The sequence below is a fragment of the Aedes aegypti genome, chromosome 2 (assembly GCF_002204515.2).
Source record: "Aedes aegypti strain LVP_AGWG chromosome 2, AaegL5.0 Primary Assembly, whole genome shotgun sequence".
Taxonomy (NCBI): domain Eukaryota; kingdom Metazoa; phylum Arthropoda; class Insecta; order Diptera; family Culicidae; genus Aedes; species Aedes aegypti.
In genome coordinates this window covers 225817157-225836904 of record NC_035108.1, presented here as the reverse complement: position 1 = coordinate 225836904, position 19748 = coordinate 225817157, and the positions used below count along the sequence as shown (strand labels likewise).

Genomic DNA, 19748 nt, shown 5'->3' with positions numbered 1-19748 from the left:
CTCATTAAAAAATTAAGAAGAAAATATTGAAATCTCAATCATTTTTGATAGCTTGAAACATCCGCCATTTTGGCTGATTTCAAAAATGATTGAAAATTGAACTTTGTTTAAAAAAAAAAACATTTTTTTCCTTCACTATGTAAATACATGTTGATATTTCTTCAAGATGTACTTGAAAATGTGTTTATTTTTCCATTAAAATGAAAAAAATATTGACATTTACTGAACAGTGTTTCTATTTGCCCAATTGCGGGGTGAATAGAAACATACAACATTTTCATAAATCTTTGTACGATACAATTTTTATTTTTTAACAGCAATTGGGGTCTTAGCAAAGGAAGCCGCGACCCATATTTAAGGGTAATTAAATTGGTTTTTATCCACACGGTTTAAGTTGTACACATTCAAACATGTCGGAAAGTGTTTCCATTCGCCCCATTTTACGGCATTCATTTTATCGCAGACTCGTTTTAATATCAATCGAAAATATGCCCGATTCTGTTTTTGCACCGGGGATGTGTACCATGCAAAAAAAGTTTCCAGTTCCAAATTTCAAAAACCGTGTAAAAAAGGTAACACCATTTCTCGACGTTTCATGAAAAAATAAGGTTTTGGCGAAAAAAAAATGGTTGGAAACTTTTTTTGCACGCCCGTTACACAACTTTCATGCACAGCGCCGGATGCTGGTGGAACTCCGAAACTGAATAATTACCGCATATCAGCCCTTGATCTCCTAAACAACTTTGTCGAAGATCGTTTTTCTAAATTTAATCTCGATCGCGAGATATTTCATGTTGAACATGAAAAACCAAGGGCGTACAAAGTACAGCGCGACTACCCAAGTAACCACATGCATTATATCATTGCCCCAATTTGATTTTAAATTAGCATCTGTATTACCAAGTTGCTTTTTATTAGCATATGTTTAGCAATGATACTTTAAAACTGCATTACAAAAGTGTCAAATCGTTGCATGTTTTTTAGTTGCATTAACATTGCATGATGGCATTAATGCTTCATCGCCCTAAAATTTGCATGCATTTATTGCACTATAAAACCCATAGCTAATGCTTTCAATGTTTATATTTAGCATAATAAAAAAATGAAAGAAAAAATAAAAATTATGATCATGTTCAAAACAAAAACGCTGAAGAACAGTTTCTCATACTAACATGACATTTGACATTATTTGTACAACCACTTCTAACGAACGAACTTGAAGCCAAAGCCGAACTAATCTGAAAATTAATTGACCCCTGCTTGCAGAAAAGTTCTGTAGAGCGCTTGTTGTGCACCCTCATTCATGTTTACGGCGGATCCAATTTTCGATCGAATCCTATTCCCTATTCGTTCGAATCCATGGCCCATTTGATTTTGCTGGCGTAAACGGGATAGCCAAATGGTTTGGCGATTTTGTATCGTGATTTTTCCGAAACATAGCAGATCGTAACAGGCTTAAACGGAGGCCTAATAATGGAGAAACCTATGAAAATCAATGGACCCGACATCACAATTTCAATTTGTTTGAACTTTCTTCTTTCTCTATTTTTTCTCAGAATAATAATTCTAACAACCCTTGTCTAAAGAACGTAACTTAAATAGTGTGTTTAGAACATCAGATTTCAGCAGCTCTTATGGCATCGAGGAACAGCGCACCAGAAATTCACTACATCGATCAGCATCACATCAGCAACCTGAGTTCGAATCCCGTTCCGAGCCTTACTTGAAGAACAATAAATACTTGCAGATCGAATAACGGCAGTGAGAGCATTTTTTGTTTATTTTGTTTTGGTTAACTTTAAGTGAGCACTTTCTAAAGCACATATACGTCATGCACTAAGTATGCATACTCAAAAGTTTTATTGAAGCTTGTGCTTTTATATTGCATTAGCAATGGCAGCAATCATGCCTGCATGTATTGCATTCAAGGTTGCGTATCATCACAACGAAACGAAAATCGCTGTGTTGCTCCATCGTCGGAGATGGAGAAGTACTACAAGGTAGCAGTTCTCTTTTCGTACGCAAGAGCTTCTCTCTCGCGAAAGGGAAACCATCATTCTGTTTTTTGCATCTTTCACATTCTCCTGCTGCTCTTTGAGTTACCGCCGTTGGCGAACCGAACATGCGTCACTCAGCGTGCTGCTCGTTATTGCATGATTTTTACTATGACCGATCTACCCGATGACTCCTTATGGAAGAGTTCCGTTTGTCAGGAGTGCAATTTACCACTCGCGACGAGCGTTCACTGCGATGCGGCTAGTCGTTCGAATGGTTATAGGTTTGAGGCGTTATATAAGAAGTCAACCAAATGATGTCTGTATGATATGCTGTAAATTTGTTAGTAGAAAATTGGGATGAAATTTTTATCACAAAACAACACATTTCATGGTAAATTTTGTTATACCTTGAAGATAGAAGGACCGGGAAATAAAACGCCAGGTGAATTCGTTTCCGTTTTGAAAATTTTTATTCAGCAACAGTTCCACAAAAATTGGTTTATTGGTTTATACACTTATAGCAGTGACAATGTGGGGTGGTAAGGGGACGGACCTGATATAGTGGTTAGAACACACGCCTCTCACGCCAACTTATATTGATTTGAACAACCGATACCGTCGAATTACATACATTACATTCGTTACCGTCGTTTTTCTTGTCAAGATCGAAACCGCTCGGTTTACTGTATTCCCTAGATATATAGTACATTCTCAAAAATGGTGGTAAGTCATTTGGCCTGATGTCGTTTGGCATAAGGCCATATGCCATGAAGCATATTGGAATAAAGGTCATTTTTCGTAATAGTCGTTTGGCGTAAAGAGTCTAAAAAAAACAGTTTTTTTTAGGTGGAATTCATTTCCACGTTTCTCTTGAACTCTACTGACGATTTCAGGCTTATTTTGGAATGAATTGGTGCAAAAAAGATACCTTATCTCATAATCCTATTCTCTAAAATTATCTAAGGTATGCTTCGGCTTATTTAGTATGCACGGAGATAGGACTCAACTCAATTTTGGGTTGTTTCAACGCAATTCCGTAGTTGAGCCCAATTACTCAGTTTTGGCTAACTTTCCAAGGTCCCAACTAGGTAGCCTTTATTTCCATTAGAAAAATATTCTCAATTTTGTGTTAATTTACCGCAAAATTGAGTTTTTACAACCCAAGCTTGAAAAAAGTTTGTTTTGCTCAAATTTGGCTTACTGGGACAAAGTATCCCTATTGGAAGAAAGAGAATTTTAGGTTTAAGTATCATCGATATACTTAATTTTGGGTAACGTAAACTCAAAATTTAGGTAAACTATTTTTCTACGTGTAAACTGTCCTCGTAATTATAGCTATGGAAGGTTTTAATCTGATTTTTTTATTTCAAACAAACATAAATTGTTCTCTCGAGCTGTTATGCTGCAAACATTATGGTCGGATTTTGTTAAATATTTTAACTGTACACATTCCTTCTTTTATCACATTCAGTATTGTATTCGTATATCGTAACTGTAGTGATCGAAAAGACTTAACCGATTTTCTCTTTGGATAATCACTCGAAGCACAGTCTATTGTTGGATTTCCCAATGCATTATGAATAAATTGTGGTCTTTATTTAACTTCCTTTTGAAATAATGATGACAAATTTACTTGTCCAGTTTATTAGCAAAACAAACTAAATGAAAGAAACCGATAACTTCAGCTACTCCAATGGTTTTAAACATCACATTCGATGTTTTAAGTTTCTTTATGTTGCAATATTTTTGGCGGTCCGTCTTTTACTGTTCAAATTATATATTTTGCCTTCTGTCAAACACAGACTGTTTTTTGTTGTAAAATACCTAATATTTAGTTAAGCTTTGTTGTTAATTTTCATCAATATTGCTGGTCTATAATTTCATTCAAGGCTAGGAAGCGAAAAAAATAAATAAAAACGACACGGAAAAATCCTGACCGTCAAAGCTTTCATAAAATTTTGCATTTAAGCCTGATTTGCTACTGAAAAGGAATCGCTAGAGAAATTTCTCGCCGATTCCTTGCAGAAATTTTCTACAGCGACTCCCATTTGAACTGACATTTCTTTTCAACTGCGTACTGCGATCAGAAAAAAGCGCATTCTTGATCGATTTCTTGCAGAAATTTCCCATGCATCAAGATAGGCCGAGAAATTACTTGTCAGCAGCGAATCGGGCTTTATAGTGAACTGTTTTAAACATTGGTTGTGTTTATGTATTTTCAATTTGGTAAAGTTAAATCATTATCTATGTGGAGCTAGGCATTTGTACCGACTTGTGCTCGACAAATCTCTGAAAATAAACCACGCTTGGAATCTCGTCAGAAATGTATGCGTAGGTGTCAATATCGTCAAAACGCATTGAAAAAGTGTGTTAGTTATTGAAAGTGCAGCATAAATGGTCGGAGTTCAGATAGACACGCCTAGATGATATCACTGCGGAACACGTTTTTGTCTCAAGCACCAAAATACCGCTATTAACTAAATTTAGGGTTGCTACATCCATGGCCGTTTTCAAAAATATCGTAGTACGTCTACTTTTTAAGATACTGATGGTTGAAAATGTGAAATTTGACTATTTCGGCCAACTTGTATGCACTTGTATGTTTTCCAGCTTGTATGACAATTTATTTGCTTTAATTTGTCACAGAACTTCAATTTGATGTGTATGACAATACTTATCAACAAAGTTCATAATATTTTCGATACTCAAAAGCTAGTTTTTGATGATTTTGAAAAGTATTGTATTTTGCAATATGAGAGAAACTAATAGTTTTGTATAAAGACGGCATGTCGAAAAATCGTTTTTTTTTTTTAATTTAATCGTGCAATTTCAACCAAATTAAATCTGGAACGAAAGGTAAAGTTATATCTGGAGTGCTTGGTGGAAAAGATCACTAAAAATCTTATTTTAAATTTCATGTAAACATCAATGAAAACAGTGTTTTATACAACTTTGGCGACCTATAGCATAACATTGTGATGCGCTGGAACATTTCTGAGAACGGCGTCAGATGCAGCAATCTCAAATCTAGAGACACATAATTTGATCCTTGAGACACGCCAAAAATGTCAATTTTGTTGCGCTGTGTATTTTGGCCTTCTAAAGATACGTTCATCTTCTTCTTCTTTCTGGCGTTACGTTCCAACTGAGACAAAGCATGCTTCTCAGATTCGTGTTCTTATGAGCACTTCCATAGTTATTAACTGAGAGCTTTCTTTGCCGATTGACCATTTTTGCATGTGTATATCGTGTGGCAGGTACGAAGATACTCTATGCCCTGGGAATCGAGAAAATTTCCTTTACGAAAAGATCCTCGACTAGCGGGATTTGAACCCACGACCCTCAGCATGGTCATGCTGAATAGCTGCGCGTTTACCGCTACGGCTATATGGGCCCCGTTCATGACTTTATCAATTCTGATTTTTATGATGTTCTTTCGATAAATATGTGTCATCAAATAAGTAAGTTCCATTATCACTGCAAATGATGCAAATATTTAGATATTTCACTTGCCTGGGGTATGTTGTCCTGAAACCTTTAAAAAACACTTAGTCCAGTCTGTCTGAACACCGATCAAATAATTTTTAAATAAGTAAAATATTATGTTTTGATCTGGTGGTGATTTAATAACTCATCATGAAAAACGACCATTATGCCAAACGACCTTATGCCAAATGGTCGTATGCCAAACGACTTTATGTGAAGCGAGATATATTCCACAAAACTTGCTGTCCTTTTCAATCTTCCAATAACACGGCCTTGCAATAAAATCCTGGCTGCGCTACTGTTTATCCTGAGTGTAAAATGAACAAACAATAAAGCGAAGTATGCACTTCAACAGAAAAGTAATCGCCTATCTCGATGCGTGGGAAATTTCTTGCAAGAAATACTCAAGAAAAGCATTTTTCTTCGATCGTAGTACGCAGTTGAAAAGAAATGTCAATTCAAATGGAGCTCACTGTAGGAAATTTCTTGACCATTTCTTGGGCAGAAATTTTTACTTTTCTTGAGCGGAACAGCATACTTAGCTTAAGGGAGGAAATATTGTAAAATGAAAAATATAATAGAAATTGAAATTGAAATTTGTTACAAATGCCATAGTGCAGTGTAGGAGTCTCAAAAACGCTGGTCAAGAAAGAGTCATCATGATTGCTATCGAGGTTGCTACGGTGCATGGTTCACATTGGTACCCCCTCCTATCCCCTATTTATTCATTTTTCATACTAATAATCAAGGAAATACCCATTTTGACGCATTTCACCGATAGAATTTTTGATTTCTTCCGATCATGAAAATATGGCCCATATATTGATCTCTAGCGAGAAAATAATCCGATGTGTGACTAATAAAAGATTGCTGTGAAAAGTAGGACTCAGTATGCCTCATACTGGTTTAACATAATGCTGACTTCTCTCCGCTACATCGTTGAAATGGTGTGCTGTGCACTGATTAAATTCAGACATTTGTTTAGCAGAACCTGTTGAACAAATTGGAGTTTTAGAGGCTAACATTATAATATTATAGAGTGCGGAGCACGCTATGTCTGAGTCAGACGATAATAAAAATCTAATGTACATCGAATTTTTTCTCGCTAGAGATCAGTATTTGGTCTATATTTTCACGATAGGAAGGTTTCAAAATATTCTATCGGTAAATTTGTTTCCATTCATTTTGTATGGGCTGAAATGCGTCTAAAAACGGGATTTCCATGGGTTTTAGCATGCAAAATCACTAAAAAGTGAAAAAAAAAAACCGCCGGTGGAATATTTTAAAACTTTTTGATTATGAAAATATAACCCAAACACTGTGCTCTAGTGAGAAAAAAACCGATGTACGTTCGATTTTTATAATCGAACGGTTTAGACATAGCGTGCGGAGTTGATAAAATTGCGGAATCGCATCGGTTTGGTTTCCTCACCGTACCTATTTGTCATCTCATGTTGAACAAGTGCGGTGAAGACACCAAATCCGACTAGGCGTAATCCCGCACGTTTAATCACATACCAGCATTTCTACCCACACGCAACGTGCGCAACGCGCTATCCTTCATTCCACGGCAGCAACAATTTTTCTTTCCAAGATCCTACGAGCCGGTCCCCAACGACTCGCGGCGAGCGTTAGTCAAAACTCGCAGTGAGCTTTCATTGCTGCTTGCACTCTTCCCCGATCGCAACATTCCCCGAAGAGTTGTTAGAATCGAGCCAGACTGAGTGGCAAAATGCGCAAACACTCTCCCCGCAGAAGGCTCTCACAAGCCTCCCGACGATGCTATCGGTTCATTCATTCGGGAATAATGCTTTGCTCTCGTTTTTCCGAACGCGTTCATAAGCGGCAAGCGATTTCGAGTCGCACGAGGCGAGTATCAGTAACCTTGATTGCATTAAAACAACTATTGTGGGGCCTTTTTCAACTTTATTTGTACTTTATTGAGCTCTATAGGATAATATTACCCTAACTCATAATTTTATAGTGCAATGTAAAGCAGAAATAGTGTATTCATATAGGGCTTCACGGTTACTTGGGTACTCGCGTTACAAAAATTCGCGACAACCGAAAGGTTGTTATCGAAAACGCTTGAGATTTAAATATTTTCTTTTTATTTGCTATGAGAAATGAAGCAAAATTTTGAACTTGAAAATAGTTCAACGAAACTCTGCTGGTATCGAATATATATTAGTAGGATTCGAATGCTTATCAGAACATAATAGCTGGCTGTAGTTCGCTTTGCTTTCTTTCCCACCACATTTTCTGTTTAATCCATTTTACGAAAATAAAATTGTATTATACAGTGAAACCTTAAAGAGTCGGTGTTTTACGACTTAGTATTGACTCATAGTACCATATTAAAAAAAAAGCAATGATGAGCCCAGCAATTGCTTTCCAATTTGCTGTTCTATGACTATTTCCATGAGACGATGGTCACTCTGATATTGTCTCAAAAAAATCACGCAAGCATCAGTGGAGTCGGGATCGAAACACATGGTGACACTAACAGCACGACTACAAATTTCACTACTTTCAAATTGTTATCTTTTTTATACCTTTTTTATTACACAATTTTTTGTCCTGGCTATCCCAAAACTCAAAAGTAGGGCATCAGGCAACGATTTGGTTATATTTACAACCTGATGCGAACATCTAAATAATCTTCATACATCCATATGAACTCAATGTAAATGGCAAATTTCAAACGTGCCGTATTAGTGTTACATTATACAAAAAAGACACATAATTACCTTCCAAAGTGCAGGCAACGTTTTCCAGTTTGTGTATTAAATGCATTTTCTTAGCGTGTATATCCATATCCAGCGAATCTATGATCTGAAAACGTTAACATAAAGAATGGAATGAAATGTTTCAATACTAAAGTACTAATTGTTTTACCTGATCCCTATATTTCGTTACGTAAATGTAAAGCTCTTTCAACGCCGCTATAACGTCGAACTCTTCTTGCTGCTGAATAGACAGCTGTTGCATGGCAGTGCACATGTCCTGATCACTTATTTGTGGCATGTGTGCTATTTCCGTGTAAAAGTTTGCAACCATCTCCCGATACTGTGGCAAGTCCTATGCGATTGAAAAATCTTCAGTAAATCGAATGAAATAAATTAAACTATCCAGAGATTTCACCTTTGCAAATAATAACTTATTGGATGGAGAATCCTTTCCCAGTCTATACTCTGTTGTGGAACATGAGTCCATAAAAGTTTGCGCTATAACGCTGAGACAGGCATCAACACTGGGCGATTTGTTGATGTCGAAAATGAAGTCCGGATTTTTTATGAAGTTTACCCAGAATCTAAGTGGTAAGCTGCGAATAAAAAATGAAATAGTTGGTAGGTTTTTGATTTGATTATCATTTTTGTTATTTAATAGTTAGGACAAGAAGAGGCAAGTTTATGGACAAAAGGTCGAAATACAAAATGTTAAATGAGCTAAAGGCCGAACCTGATAAGCTTAGAGAGATTTTTTTCTTTCAAACATTTTTGTCCCTCATTTTTTGTTCTTCAAGCTTCGTCCTTTCGACCTCTTGTCATAAATCTACCGGAAAATATCTATGACAAAAGGTCGAAGGACAAAAGGTTGTATGTTATATGTTTATCGTGGTTTTGTTATAATAAGTACTCTTTCATTTTATATCTTTGTTTATAAGATTTTCAACCCTAGGCTAGTTCATCTCAGGACAAACGGCTTTTCTTCCCTTCCGAAGTAAGTCGGCACCATTAACCCTCTAATACCCAAATTTAATTTTTAGTTTCTATCTAAGTATCATTTTTCGCAATCTGAAATAGATCTAAACACGTTTTAGATAATAATTTTTTTTTATTCGCAAATTTATGAATTTTGGTTTTTGATTTTTCTAATTTTTATTTTTGAACATCCCTATTCTTCTTCATTTTTTCTTGAAGCCTCTTCTGGGTACCGATTTTTGACAATAATAAAAACTTGAGTTTTTGCAGTATTTTTGAAAATATTTTGTTTTTGCAACATATTTTATTTTACGTGTCGCTAACGGAAAAATCGATTTGAAATTATTTCAATTCCACCAAGTTCTTCATGTGTGATAGGTTAATTGTAGAAAAATATAAAATGTACACATTTTTGTATCACACGTTAAATTAGATCCAGGCATTTGTAGGTTATAAAAAATACAATTTTTAAAACATTTTTCAAAAATACAAAAATGTTTCAAATGTCGTATAAAACGTAAAAAATAAAATCATGTTGATATCCGAGATAAGAAAAAATACACAAAATTCCAAAAGGTACCCCGTCGCGGTTAAGATCATGAGTGACTATCTCGGGGATGGGGCTCTTTCGTTGTACTCTTTTACTGCCCATAAACGCATAATTGTCCCATGTGAATAGGAAATCCAGCAAACATGGGACTGACATGCGTTTATGGGCAGTTTAGGTGTATGCAAAAAAGAGCAACAAAACACGTCAAATGGCGTTTTGACCTAGACATTCGTTTAGCCTAACCTTAAGTTCAGTTTTTTATGAATCACCGCAATTCTATTTTTGCAAAAATATCATGAGATGCCTATTTAGTCTACAAGGAATTTGAAAGATTGTTTGGTGTGACTTGTGGGTTTTATCCTTTCTATAGTTTAGGAACTATCCCGTTAGATTTCGAAAAATAATAATATTGACATGAAAATAGAACATCACACGGAATTTCCCAAAGAGACAGTGATTGCAGTGAAAAAGTGTCTTGGAAATCTTGCTGTTCCTGAAGCACATAACATATTGATTGAATTATTGAACGTTGATTGTATTATTGAAGTTAGACTAACTGCATCAAACCCTTCGGAATTGAGCCCTGTACTCAGATTTGATGGGTATTAGATTTAGTAGTCTGGTGAGGCACCGTGTATGGGGATTCGTTCCTTTCCCTTCCTTACCCTACATTCACAAAATATTTACCTGTTTGACTTCCAAGCGTGTACAACATCCGGATCAATGATACCATGCCGCTTTGCGGCATCGTCGAGGATATCGAATATCCATTTGACGGCGGGTGGTAGCATATTGTTGACGGTTAAAATAGTGCTGAAGAAATCGTCTACAAACTTTTGGATTGTGCCTTTCGTAGCCAGCAACCTTGTGAGGAAAATTTCTGGGATAGCTTTATGAGTCCTCTCGTGCAGGCCCTGTTGTTGCCCGAGAGTGGTCTTTTCATCTATAGATCTTACTAGGTGATATATACGAGCATGCGCCTGTTGCGCTTGATTTTGAAAGTTCAACAAATGACTTTGTTGCAGTGTTGGGGTGTGATGAACCATATCTCCGTTGATGGAAATGTGAGACGAAGAGTTATTAATATAATAACAATTCGGGTATGGCTGTTTGTTATTGAAATTATTATAATTATCGTTTTGTCTGGCAATGAGAGACATCACAGCTGATTCTTTGATGCCATAATGGGCAAGAGTATTGATACGTTTCCATCCCCCTATTGTTTTGGTGGTCAGATCTTCGTCCTGCAATATAACATATACATTAAAAAACGCATTTAATTTAAGAAAATTTCTACAAACTCATTTTGACGGGCACAGAAAAAGATTTACCTGTAACGTGAGATGACCACCACGACCATGACGCCATTCCAGGTCTAGATCGTGTACCGAAGGGCGCATTGAAAAAGGCGTATTTTTGAAAAGTGCATCGAGTATTTTTGATTTTACTTGAGTTATTGTATCACAGTCCAAAACTTTGCATTGAATCTTTTCATCCAGATCATCCTGAATAATATGTAGAGTCACGACACTATGCGTAATCTGCTCTCGCAACAAGCGTTCCTCGCTCAATGAGTAGCGAGCATCATGAGTAACGGCATCTACTAATCCCTTCTCGATCTGGTGCTTTATTGCTTTATACAGCAAAAATAACGAATTTCCACTGTATTCCTTCAAATAATCGTACATACATATAGCCATGTAGTTTGTTAACATTTTTTCCACAACGCTCTCAGTTCGTCGCAGCATCAATTGTGGATGTTTGGTGACCACAGATTTGTCAATCAATCGTAATAGCAAACACTTCAACACATCAGTAGCATATTCCATTTTGTTCATTAGCACTATCATCAGTAGTGAGGCAACGTTGACCCTAAAAAAAAACAATTGCGATCATTGTTGATTGATACAACTTGTAATTAGAGAATGTTCACTGTATGTGTATCCAACTTACTTATCTCGTATGCTGAACGATTTCTGTGCCTCCAAAGTTTCGATGAATATCAGCAAGAATACTTTATTATTAATTAGCTGTTCGAACTGCAGCATCGCTTGATCGTAATTATTCCGAGGCATATTAATCCTAAACTTTGATGAGTTCAATATTGGATGGTCGGTCACTCCGGGGAAGAATACCTTCATAATGTAGTTCACATGATCGAGTGTTGGTATGCCGCTATTTTCCAGATCAGCCGTCAAATCGGTCATGTCGGTTTGTAACTCTGCAAAAGCTTGCTTGCATTCCATTCGAACGTTGCTTTCCAGGGTATCCATTTGGATCTGTATTCGTTTGTACTCCCGTTCAGCTTGTGTACTTTTACGTCGGTAAATAATTAAAATCACTACTAGGGATATCACGATGAAAAGAGTGCCAATTACAATACCAAACAGAATATGTGAAAAAGTGTATGGTTTCATCAAATCGTACTTAAGGTAGCCTGAAATGAAGAAAAAAAAACGTTGGTCATAGATATTCGGAAAATGGAGTCTTGTTTTGGAAAGAACAAAATAATCAAATTCAGAAGTGCTGCTCAAGGATTCATCTGAAGCTTAACACAGCATTGCTAAATTGGAATAGCTGACTGATTCAAAAGACACGACATGTTAATTCTTCTAGTGGGCGATTTGCCTTTTTGAAGAAAGCATCACACTAGGATAATGGACTAGCATGCAGCACCCAGTGGCACAGTCGAAATACATTCCTGGCGAAAAGTTTTCCGAAATGAAGCGGGAATCGAACCCACGCCTCATGACTCGATGCGGCTAAATGCTTGGTAACACTAACCGCACGGCCACGAAGCCCACAAGCCGAAACACCTATCACTTGCTCGATCATATGGTGCCGTGACCAGTTACCCGTGCGACAAAGCTGTGATGGATTGTACAAATCCACGACTGCAGAAAATCTAGCCATTTCCCGGATTGTTTACGGTATTGGGAGCCGCCTTTTATGTAATGTTACAATTCATACTGCTATTTTCAATTTTTTGTGTGTACGATAAAAAATGATAATATTTATCAGCAATGGGAAACAGGACCAATATTTTTTGAATTATGAATTTAGTGACTCAAGTGTCCGGTACTGGGGCATCTCCCCCTACAACCTTAACTCACAAGAATATAAATCAGCAATTCTACTCTATTAATCAGCAACGCATTTCCCCGAATATACCATTACTTCGAATTCCATATCTCCTAATGCATAATTACTCTGCATGACATTACCCCGGTCTAAGTGATTCATGAAATTCTGGGGAATGGAATTTGGGGTCATGGCATTCAAATTGATAGCATTCGGGGTAATTCGGTAGAATCCCGTGAACGTAACATGTTTGACGTGGTTCAGGCGATTGGGTGACAAAACGCCAAAATTTGTCTTTCGTCGAATGACAAAATGTCGAAAAGACAGAAGGACAAAACGTCGAAAAACAAAATGTCGAATGCAAAAACGTCGATTGCCAAATCGTCGATAGAATAAAACGTCGAATGGACACAACAACGAAATGAAAAATAAAAGCAAATGTCTGATAAAACGTTGACTTATTCGATTAATAATGAATCCTAACAAAATCGATAAAAAGATAACGTTCAATCCAAATACTTAGCATTGTTTTGGGTATTTGGGTTTGACGTTACAACATATACATTTCACCACGATACAGTAATGTTTAGTTCGTCTTGGAAATTTCACTAAAATAAAATCAAATTGAAAAAAAGCCAAATCTATTTGGAATAGTTTAAGTATTTTTATTTATTCTTCAGGTTATAAAACAATTATTGGAGTAACTTTTGAAAAAGTAATGAATTTACTAATTATCGCAAATCTAATTAAAAATATATCGTTGTTGTTTGTTGAGGGACTTGAAAATCTGCGCGAAATGATGCACTTGCTTCATCATGGTGGGTTTGTGGAACATCGAATCATAGAGGTTCCACTGTAACTAGTTAAACATATGCCAAACTATGCCAAAGATTGCAGTGGTGGGATCCTGATAAGATTCGGGTAGGATCCTGGTAGGATCCGGGCAGAATATTGGTAGGATTCAGGCAGGATCCTGGTAGGGGTTGGGTGACAAAACGTCGAAAGACAAAATGTCGAATGCCAAAACAACATTTGAAATACAAAATTTTGAATAATCAATAATCTCTCATTAATTTATTTTGGAAATATTTTTGAAACAATATGTTTCACTAAAAAAATAATTCGACAAAATTGTGTGCCTTATCAAATAAAACATTTTTGGAGAAGGGCATATTGCTCTAAGTATTTCCATTTTATAATGCGAATTTGCGATAACTTTAAAGTTTGTTTATGAAAAGCACGATTTCTTGTTTAGCAAATTTGAAGTTACTTTCAATATGCGGTGAAAATTTTAAATCAATCTGAGCACTATAGGATCTTCTTCTAACTTGCGTACTTTATTCTGATCAGTACTTTTGATTCTTTTTCAATGTTGCCATCGTGATATTGTAATTTTTAGCTGCTCTTGGAAGAGATAATAATAAAAAAAATAATAGCAAAAACTTGTCGAAATTGCTTAAGTTCTTCAAAAATAAGTTTTGGATATTAACATAATAACACAGCGTACAAAAATAACATTTTTGCGTGGGGGATTGCTGTATCTGATGCCGTTTTCAGAAATGTTCCTGCACGTCAAAATGTTTAGCTATAGGTCGCCAAAGTTATATAAAACACTAATTTTATTGATATTCGCATGAAATTTCAAATATGATTTATCAAACTTTTTTGTGATATAATCCACCAAGCATGCAAAATACGCCTTTAACTTCCATTTCAGATGTAAATCTATATAAAATTCACGATTAAATTAAGATTAAATCGATTTTTCCGACATGCTTGCAGTTTTCATACAAAATTCTTTGTTTCTCTTTTTTCGGAATCCTAAAAAAATAACTTTTGAGCATCGAAAACATTATGAACATTGTTGATAATAATTGTCCTAAATAGATTACTGGCTGGACACGATTTTTCGCCTTACTGGCTTACCAAGTTAAAAATCAAGGATGACTTGTACTGCGACTACTGCGATTGCCTGAACACCTCCGAGCACATCATTTTCGAATGTGTAAAACACTTATTGCCCCGTGATAAACACAACCTTGACAAATTCTACTCGATCCAACAAGCATTTGAAGACAAAAATGTCGATACGCTGCAAAATATCTGCAAATTCCTCAAAGACATCAAACTGAATATTTAATGCACTAATCGATTCAAATAAACAAACTTATTCCCAATGAAAAACCGACTGGCGTTATAGCAAATATGCTGTGCCATTTATCAGTGGGTGTTTTTGACACTTCACGACCAGAAGAAGAAGAAGAAGAAGAAGAAGAAGAAGAAGAAGAAGAAGAAGAAGAAGAAGATAATAATTGTTTTACACATGAAGATTGAATTCCGTACCAAAATAGCGTATAAATTGCCTTGCAAGCCGGCAAACTTGCATGCAACTTGCATCTCAAAAACTAGACGTGCTATGATATCTTTGAAAACGGCAATGGATTCAGCAACCTCTAATTTAGTAAATAGCGGTATTTTGGTGGTTGAGACAAAAACGTGTTCCGCAGTGTAATTGGAGTCGCCCATCAGAATGCCATTTTTAGTTAAACATTGTAAGAGGGATGCGAGGGGCATGTTTTGAAATAAAACTATCAATTGGGATTGCAATCTACATACTATTTGCTGTTTATACATTATGGTAGGATCCGGGTAGGATCCGGGCAGGATCCTGGTAGGATCCTGGTAGGATCCGGGCAGGATCCTGGTAGGATCCTGGTAGGATCCGGGCAGGATCCTGGTAGGATCCTGGTAGGATCCGGGTAGGATCCTGGTAGGATCCGGGTAGGATCCTGGTAGGATCCGGGTAGGATCCTGGTAGGATCCGGGTAGGATCCTGGTAGGATCCGGGTAGGATCCTGGTAGGATCCGGGTAGGATCCTGGTAGGATCCGGGTAGGATCCTGGTAGGATTCGGGTAGGATCCTGGTAGGATCCGGGTAGGATCCTGGTAGGATCCGGGTAGGATCCTGGTAGAATCCTGGTAGGATCCGGGTAGGATCCTGGTAGGATCCGGGCAGTATCCTGGTAGGATCCTGGCAGGATCCTGGTAGAATCCGGGCAGGATCCTGGTAGAATCCGGGCAGGATCCTGGTAGGATCCTGGTAGGATCCTGGTAGGATCCGGGTAGGATCCTGGTAGGATCCGGGTAGGATCCTGGTAGGATCCGGGTAGGATCCTGGTAGAATCCTGGTAGGATCCGGGTAGGATCCGGGTAGGATCCTGGTAGGATCCGGGTAGGATTCTGGTAGGATCCGGGTAGGATCCTGGTAGGATCCGGGTAGGATCCTGGTAGGATTCGGGTAGGATCCTGGTAGGATTCGGGTAGGATCCTGGTAGGATCCGGGTAGGGTCCTTGTAGGATTTATTACTTGAGAGCTTTCTTTGCCAAAGTTGCCACTTTCGCATTCGTTCATCGTGTACGATAATACTAAAGTCTAGTACAAATTTTCTTACATTAAGGTGAAGATGAATCGAAGCCAAACCTCAAATTTTCGAGAGCACAAATCTGGAGAACCAAACATCCGTTTAAGCTGAAAACCTAATCGATAACTAGCTGGTGGTGACCAATCGATTAACTTTTCAGCTCAAACGGGTGTTCGGTTCTTCAGATTGATTGATTGACTCTTTATTAAGGGGAAATTCAGCCCGAGGCTGGTTCATCCCCGAGAGGTTCTTCAGATTTGTGCTCTTGAAAATTTGAAGTATGGCTTCGATTCATGTTCACCTTAACAGCATATGAAACATGCATTGAAGCGGTGAAAAAAAAAATTTTTTTTCTCAAATTGCGATATGTACAGTATATAATAATAGTACCTAATACTGCGATATGAACAAATGTCAGCATTCATGAATTCTGGAGTGGACGAAAGATTTTATTAATAATTATGACGCACTGTTTCAAAAAGAAACATTTGAAAATTACATCCATTATTTCTGTAGGTTTCTACGAAAATGTGACAGTGCGTACATTAAGTATTGGAAAAATCGTGACTGAAAGGAAGAGAGGGGATATCGAAGCCCTAAAAAACGAAGACCGTAATATTTGAATCATCACAGAACAAAAAAAAAACAGACTTATGGCAATAATAGGCAATAACAATACGTACCGATTTGGAAGCGAAGATTTTGACCGACGCGTACCACGACTAGTGGCAAATCTTGGACAGTTTGTTCCGTGCCATTTTCATCCGTTGGAAGCGGTTGCTGCGACGGTGGCGTACATACCAGTTGGGTGAGAGCCAAACTCGTAACGTTGCACTGCATTGTTCCGATTGTAACGTTCACGTCCGACTCGTCACTGGCAATGTTCAAGTTTTCACCTTCGATGACAAGAGTGTCGCCTTTGTATAGTTTTTTGAAACTCGGAAATGGAAAATAGATGGGATCTTCTACGTAAACGATGGTGGAGCGCAGATTTTGGAAATGTTTGTTGAGATCCTTAACGGAGAGGACGTTATCCATTACAAAACTTATTTGGAATGCTATCTGGCTTTCGCTCATTTTGAGCGCTATTGGTGAACTTAGTCTGTTCATTGTAGTTTCAAGTAAGGAAGCGGTTGTTTGCAGTTCTTCCGATGGAAGAAACTGGGTTGGTGAGAACAGGGACACAGTTAACGCTGAGTTATCACTAATCAATGATTCTGCAGTTGATATAAAAGCTGAAGATTCTGTAGTTATTAAACTTCTGCGATTTTTTATGCGGCTTTGATTATTTCCTGCATGCAGGTTTCCTGTCATCTGTTCCAAGTGCTTGAGGAATGAGAGAAATTTAAGGTTAACGGATGGCGATGGACATTCCATTTGATTGGGGTTTAGAACTGTGCAAATCGATTTGTTAATTCGTTCATCCTCATAGTATACTTCTATCTCAGGTTTCTGTATGGAGTCTAAATTGGTGCCATGTACCGTCATCATTCTTCCACCACTCATGAAACTCTTAAGCGGTTTAATCTGCATTATTTTCGGGTCGACGGTATAATTGTATACACTACATGTTTCATAATGACTGTGATAATGATAATTGTTTCGATTTAGGCTATTGTGCTGGTTGTCGTCAATGCACTTCAACGTGCGGTTTGCTCCATCTATTAACAATGTTAAGATTCGTATATGCTCCGGGGAGCGGGCGGCTGACGTAATGCATGTTAGTCGACCGGACGAAGCTTGAGTGATATTGATAAGGCAAGGATAGTCATCTAAATATGCCATAATTTTGGAACCAATATTCAAAAACTTTCCGATAATGGAAACTTTTGTACCGCCACTCTGTGGTCCCATCGTAGGGTGCAACCCTGTCAATTGTACATTTTTATACTGGAACTGCACACTTGATTCGGTGTAACCTGCTTCATTGCCAACTTTAATAGATGCCGTCATTTCTTCCGGAACCGGTCCAGTGCGGCACTCTATTTTGACGGATATTTCATAGTTTACCAGCTCGCATGGCACATTGCCGATTCTAATTTTACCCCTCACGTCCTCTTCGCGAATGCCCAAATTGCTTCCCTCTATGGTGAGTAACGTTCCACCCTCTATGGGCCCACTAAGGGGTTTGATGAGATCGATTCTTGGCTTGGGACATTCGTTTAAATGTGTATCGAATGCACACGTTTCGTTATACACACACTGATTGTTGCACCAAGTACATTGATATTTCTTGTCTCGTGTCACGCACAAACTGCAGTCGGCGTGCTCTCTGTGAGACCCTAGAATATCACACTTGTAAAGAATAATTGACACTGTGTCTATGTAATGGTTCCGGTTCCAGTTTACATCAACCTTGGCTTCGTACTCATTTGTGTTGGCCTCATAAGAATACTGAAATTGAATAAATGAAATGTTACAGTATTAATTTTTGTTTTAAATACTGGACTAAACAATAAGACCAAGCAATACGTTTAACTCTTTTTTTTCTAACAGGGTAGAAGTACCAGTTTTGGCTACATCCCAAGAACTGGCACCGTGATAATCTTACTGAAATCGCTGGTAACTGAACAAAAAGTTTAAGCCTTTAAGTGATTTTCTTGTTTGAACAATGACAAAATAATATTTTTCCAGATCAAGTTTCATCAAGATCAAATTTTGCCGAATATTTTTGAACTGCACTTTGTTTTAATACCAATAAAGTGTTGGTAATTGATCCTGTAATGCAAATTATTTCTTATTGATTCCTCACCGATTCAAGCACTTTCTAGCTCCGATCCGATTGTTGTATTCAACAGACTGTGAATAGAGTGATTGTAGTTTTGACCATAGTGCAAGTAGTATATTTGAGGCTTGAGAACGTAATGAGGTGAACGTGTAGTGAGAATCTTGACGTAGGCGTGTTAAATCAATTGACAACGAAGACAGAAAAAAGTGTGAAGAATGGCCGGCTGTTTGTTGATTGGATAGATGTGGTGGTGCCGGTTTACTTGTGATTGCTAGTGTTGGTGGCGGATGAAGCGAAAATCAGGGAAACGATTGTTGAATGTGGGGTGGGGAGAATGATGGGTATCTGGCCTTCGTAAGACAGGTGTGATGCAACAGTTTTTCGAAGCGGTGTGCATTTTTGTCGGGGCGTATTGGAGAGGGATTATCACAGAAGGCCGAATCACAAAAGGCCGAATCACGGAAGGCCGAATCACAGAAGGCCGAATCACAAAAGGCCCAATACATTCTAGCCTACCACAAAAGGCCGAATGCACAGAAGGCCGAATCACAAAAGGCCGAATGCACAGAAGGTCGAACCACAGAAGGTCGAATCATAAAAGGCCGAATCACAAAAGGCCGAATTACAAAAGGCCGAATCACAAAAGGCCGAATCACAAAAGGCCGAATCACAAAAAGCCAATCACAGAAGGCCGAATTAAAGTTACAAACCTAAAGAATAAAGCTTGGATATGAAAAGAACAAGTTCATGCTTTGCTAAATGCAGTCATGTCATTAAACA

At 37.7% G+C, this 19748-nt stretch overlaps 1 protein-coding gene across 3 annotated transcripts in view; it reads right to left on the bottom strand.

The window, feature by feature from the left end:
- Positions 1–19748, bottom strand: part of LOC5564742 (plexin-B) — a 177726-nt gene that overhangs the window by 1303 nt on the left and 156675 nt on the right. For all 3 annotated transcript variants that reach the window (XM_021844154.1, XM_021844155.1, XM_021844153.1), the window contains 7 exons: positions 16924–18634; positions 11691–12174; positions 11069–11609; positions 10425–10981; positions 8628–8808; positions 8382–8564; positions 8234–8318 (listed from right to left, as the gene is read on the bottom strand). In XM_021844154.1, coding sequence (XP_021699846.1) covers positions 8234–8318; positions 8382–8564; positions 8628–8808; positions 10425–10981; positions 11069–11609; positions 11691–12174; positions 16924–18634 — 3742 coding nt within the window. The remainder of the gene's footprint in view (positions 1–8233; positions 8319–8381; positions 8565–8627; positions 8809–10424; positions 10982–11068; positions 11610–11690; positions 12175–16923; positions 18635–19748) is intronic.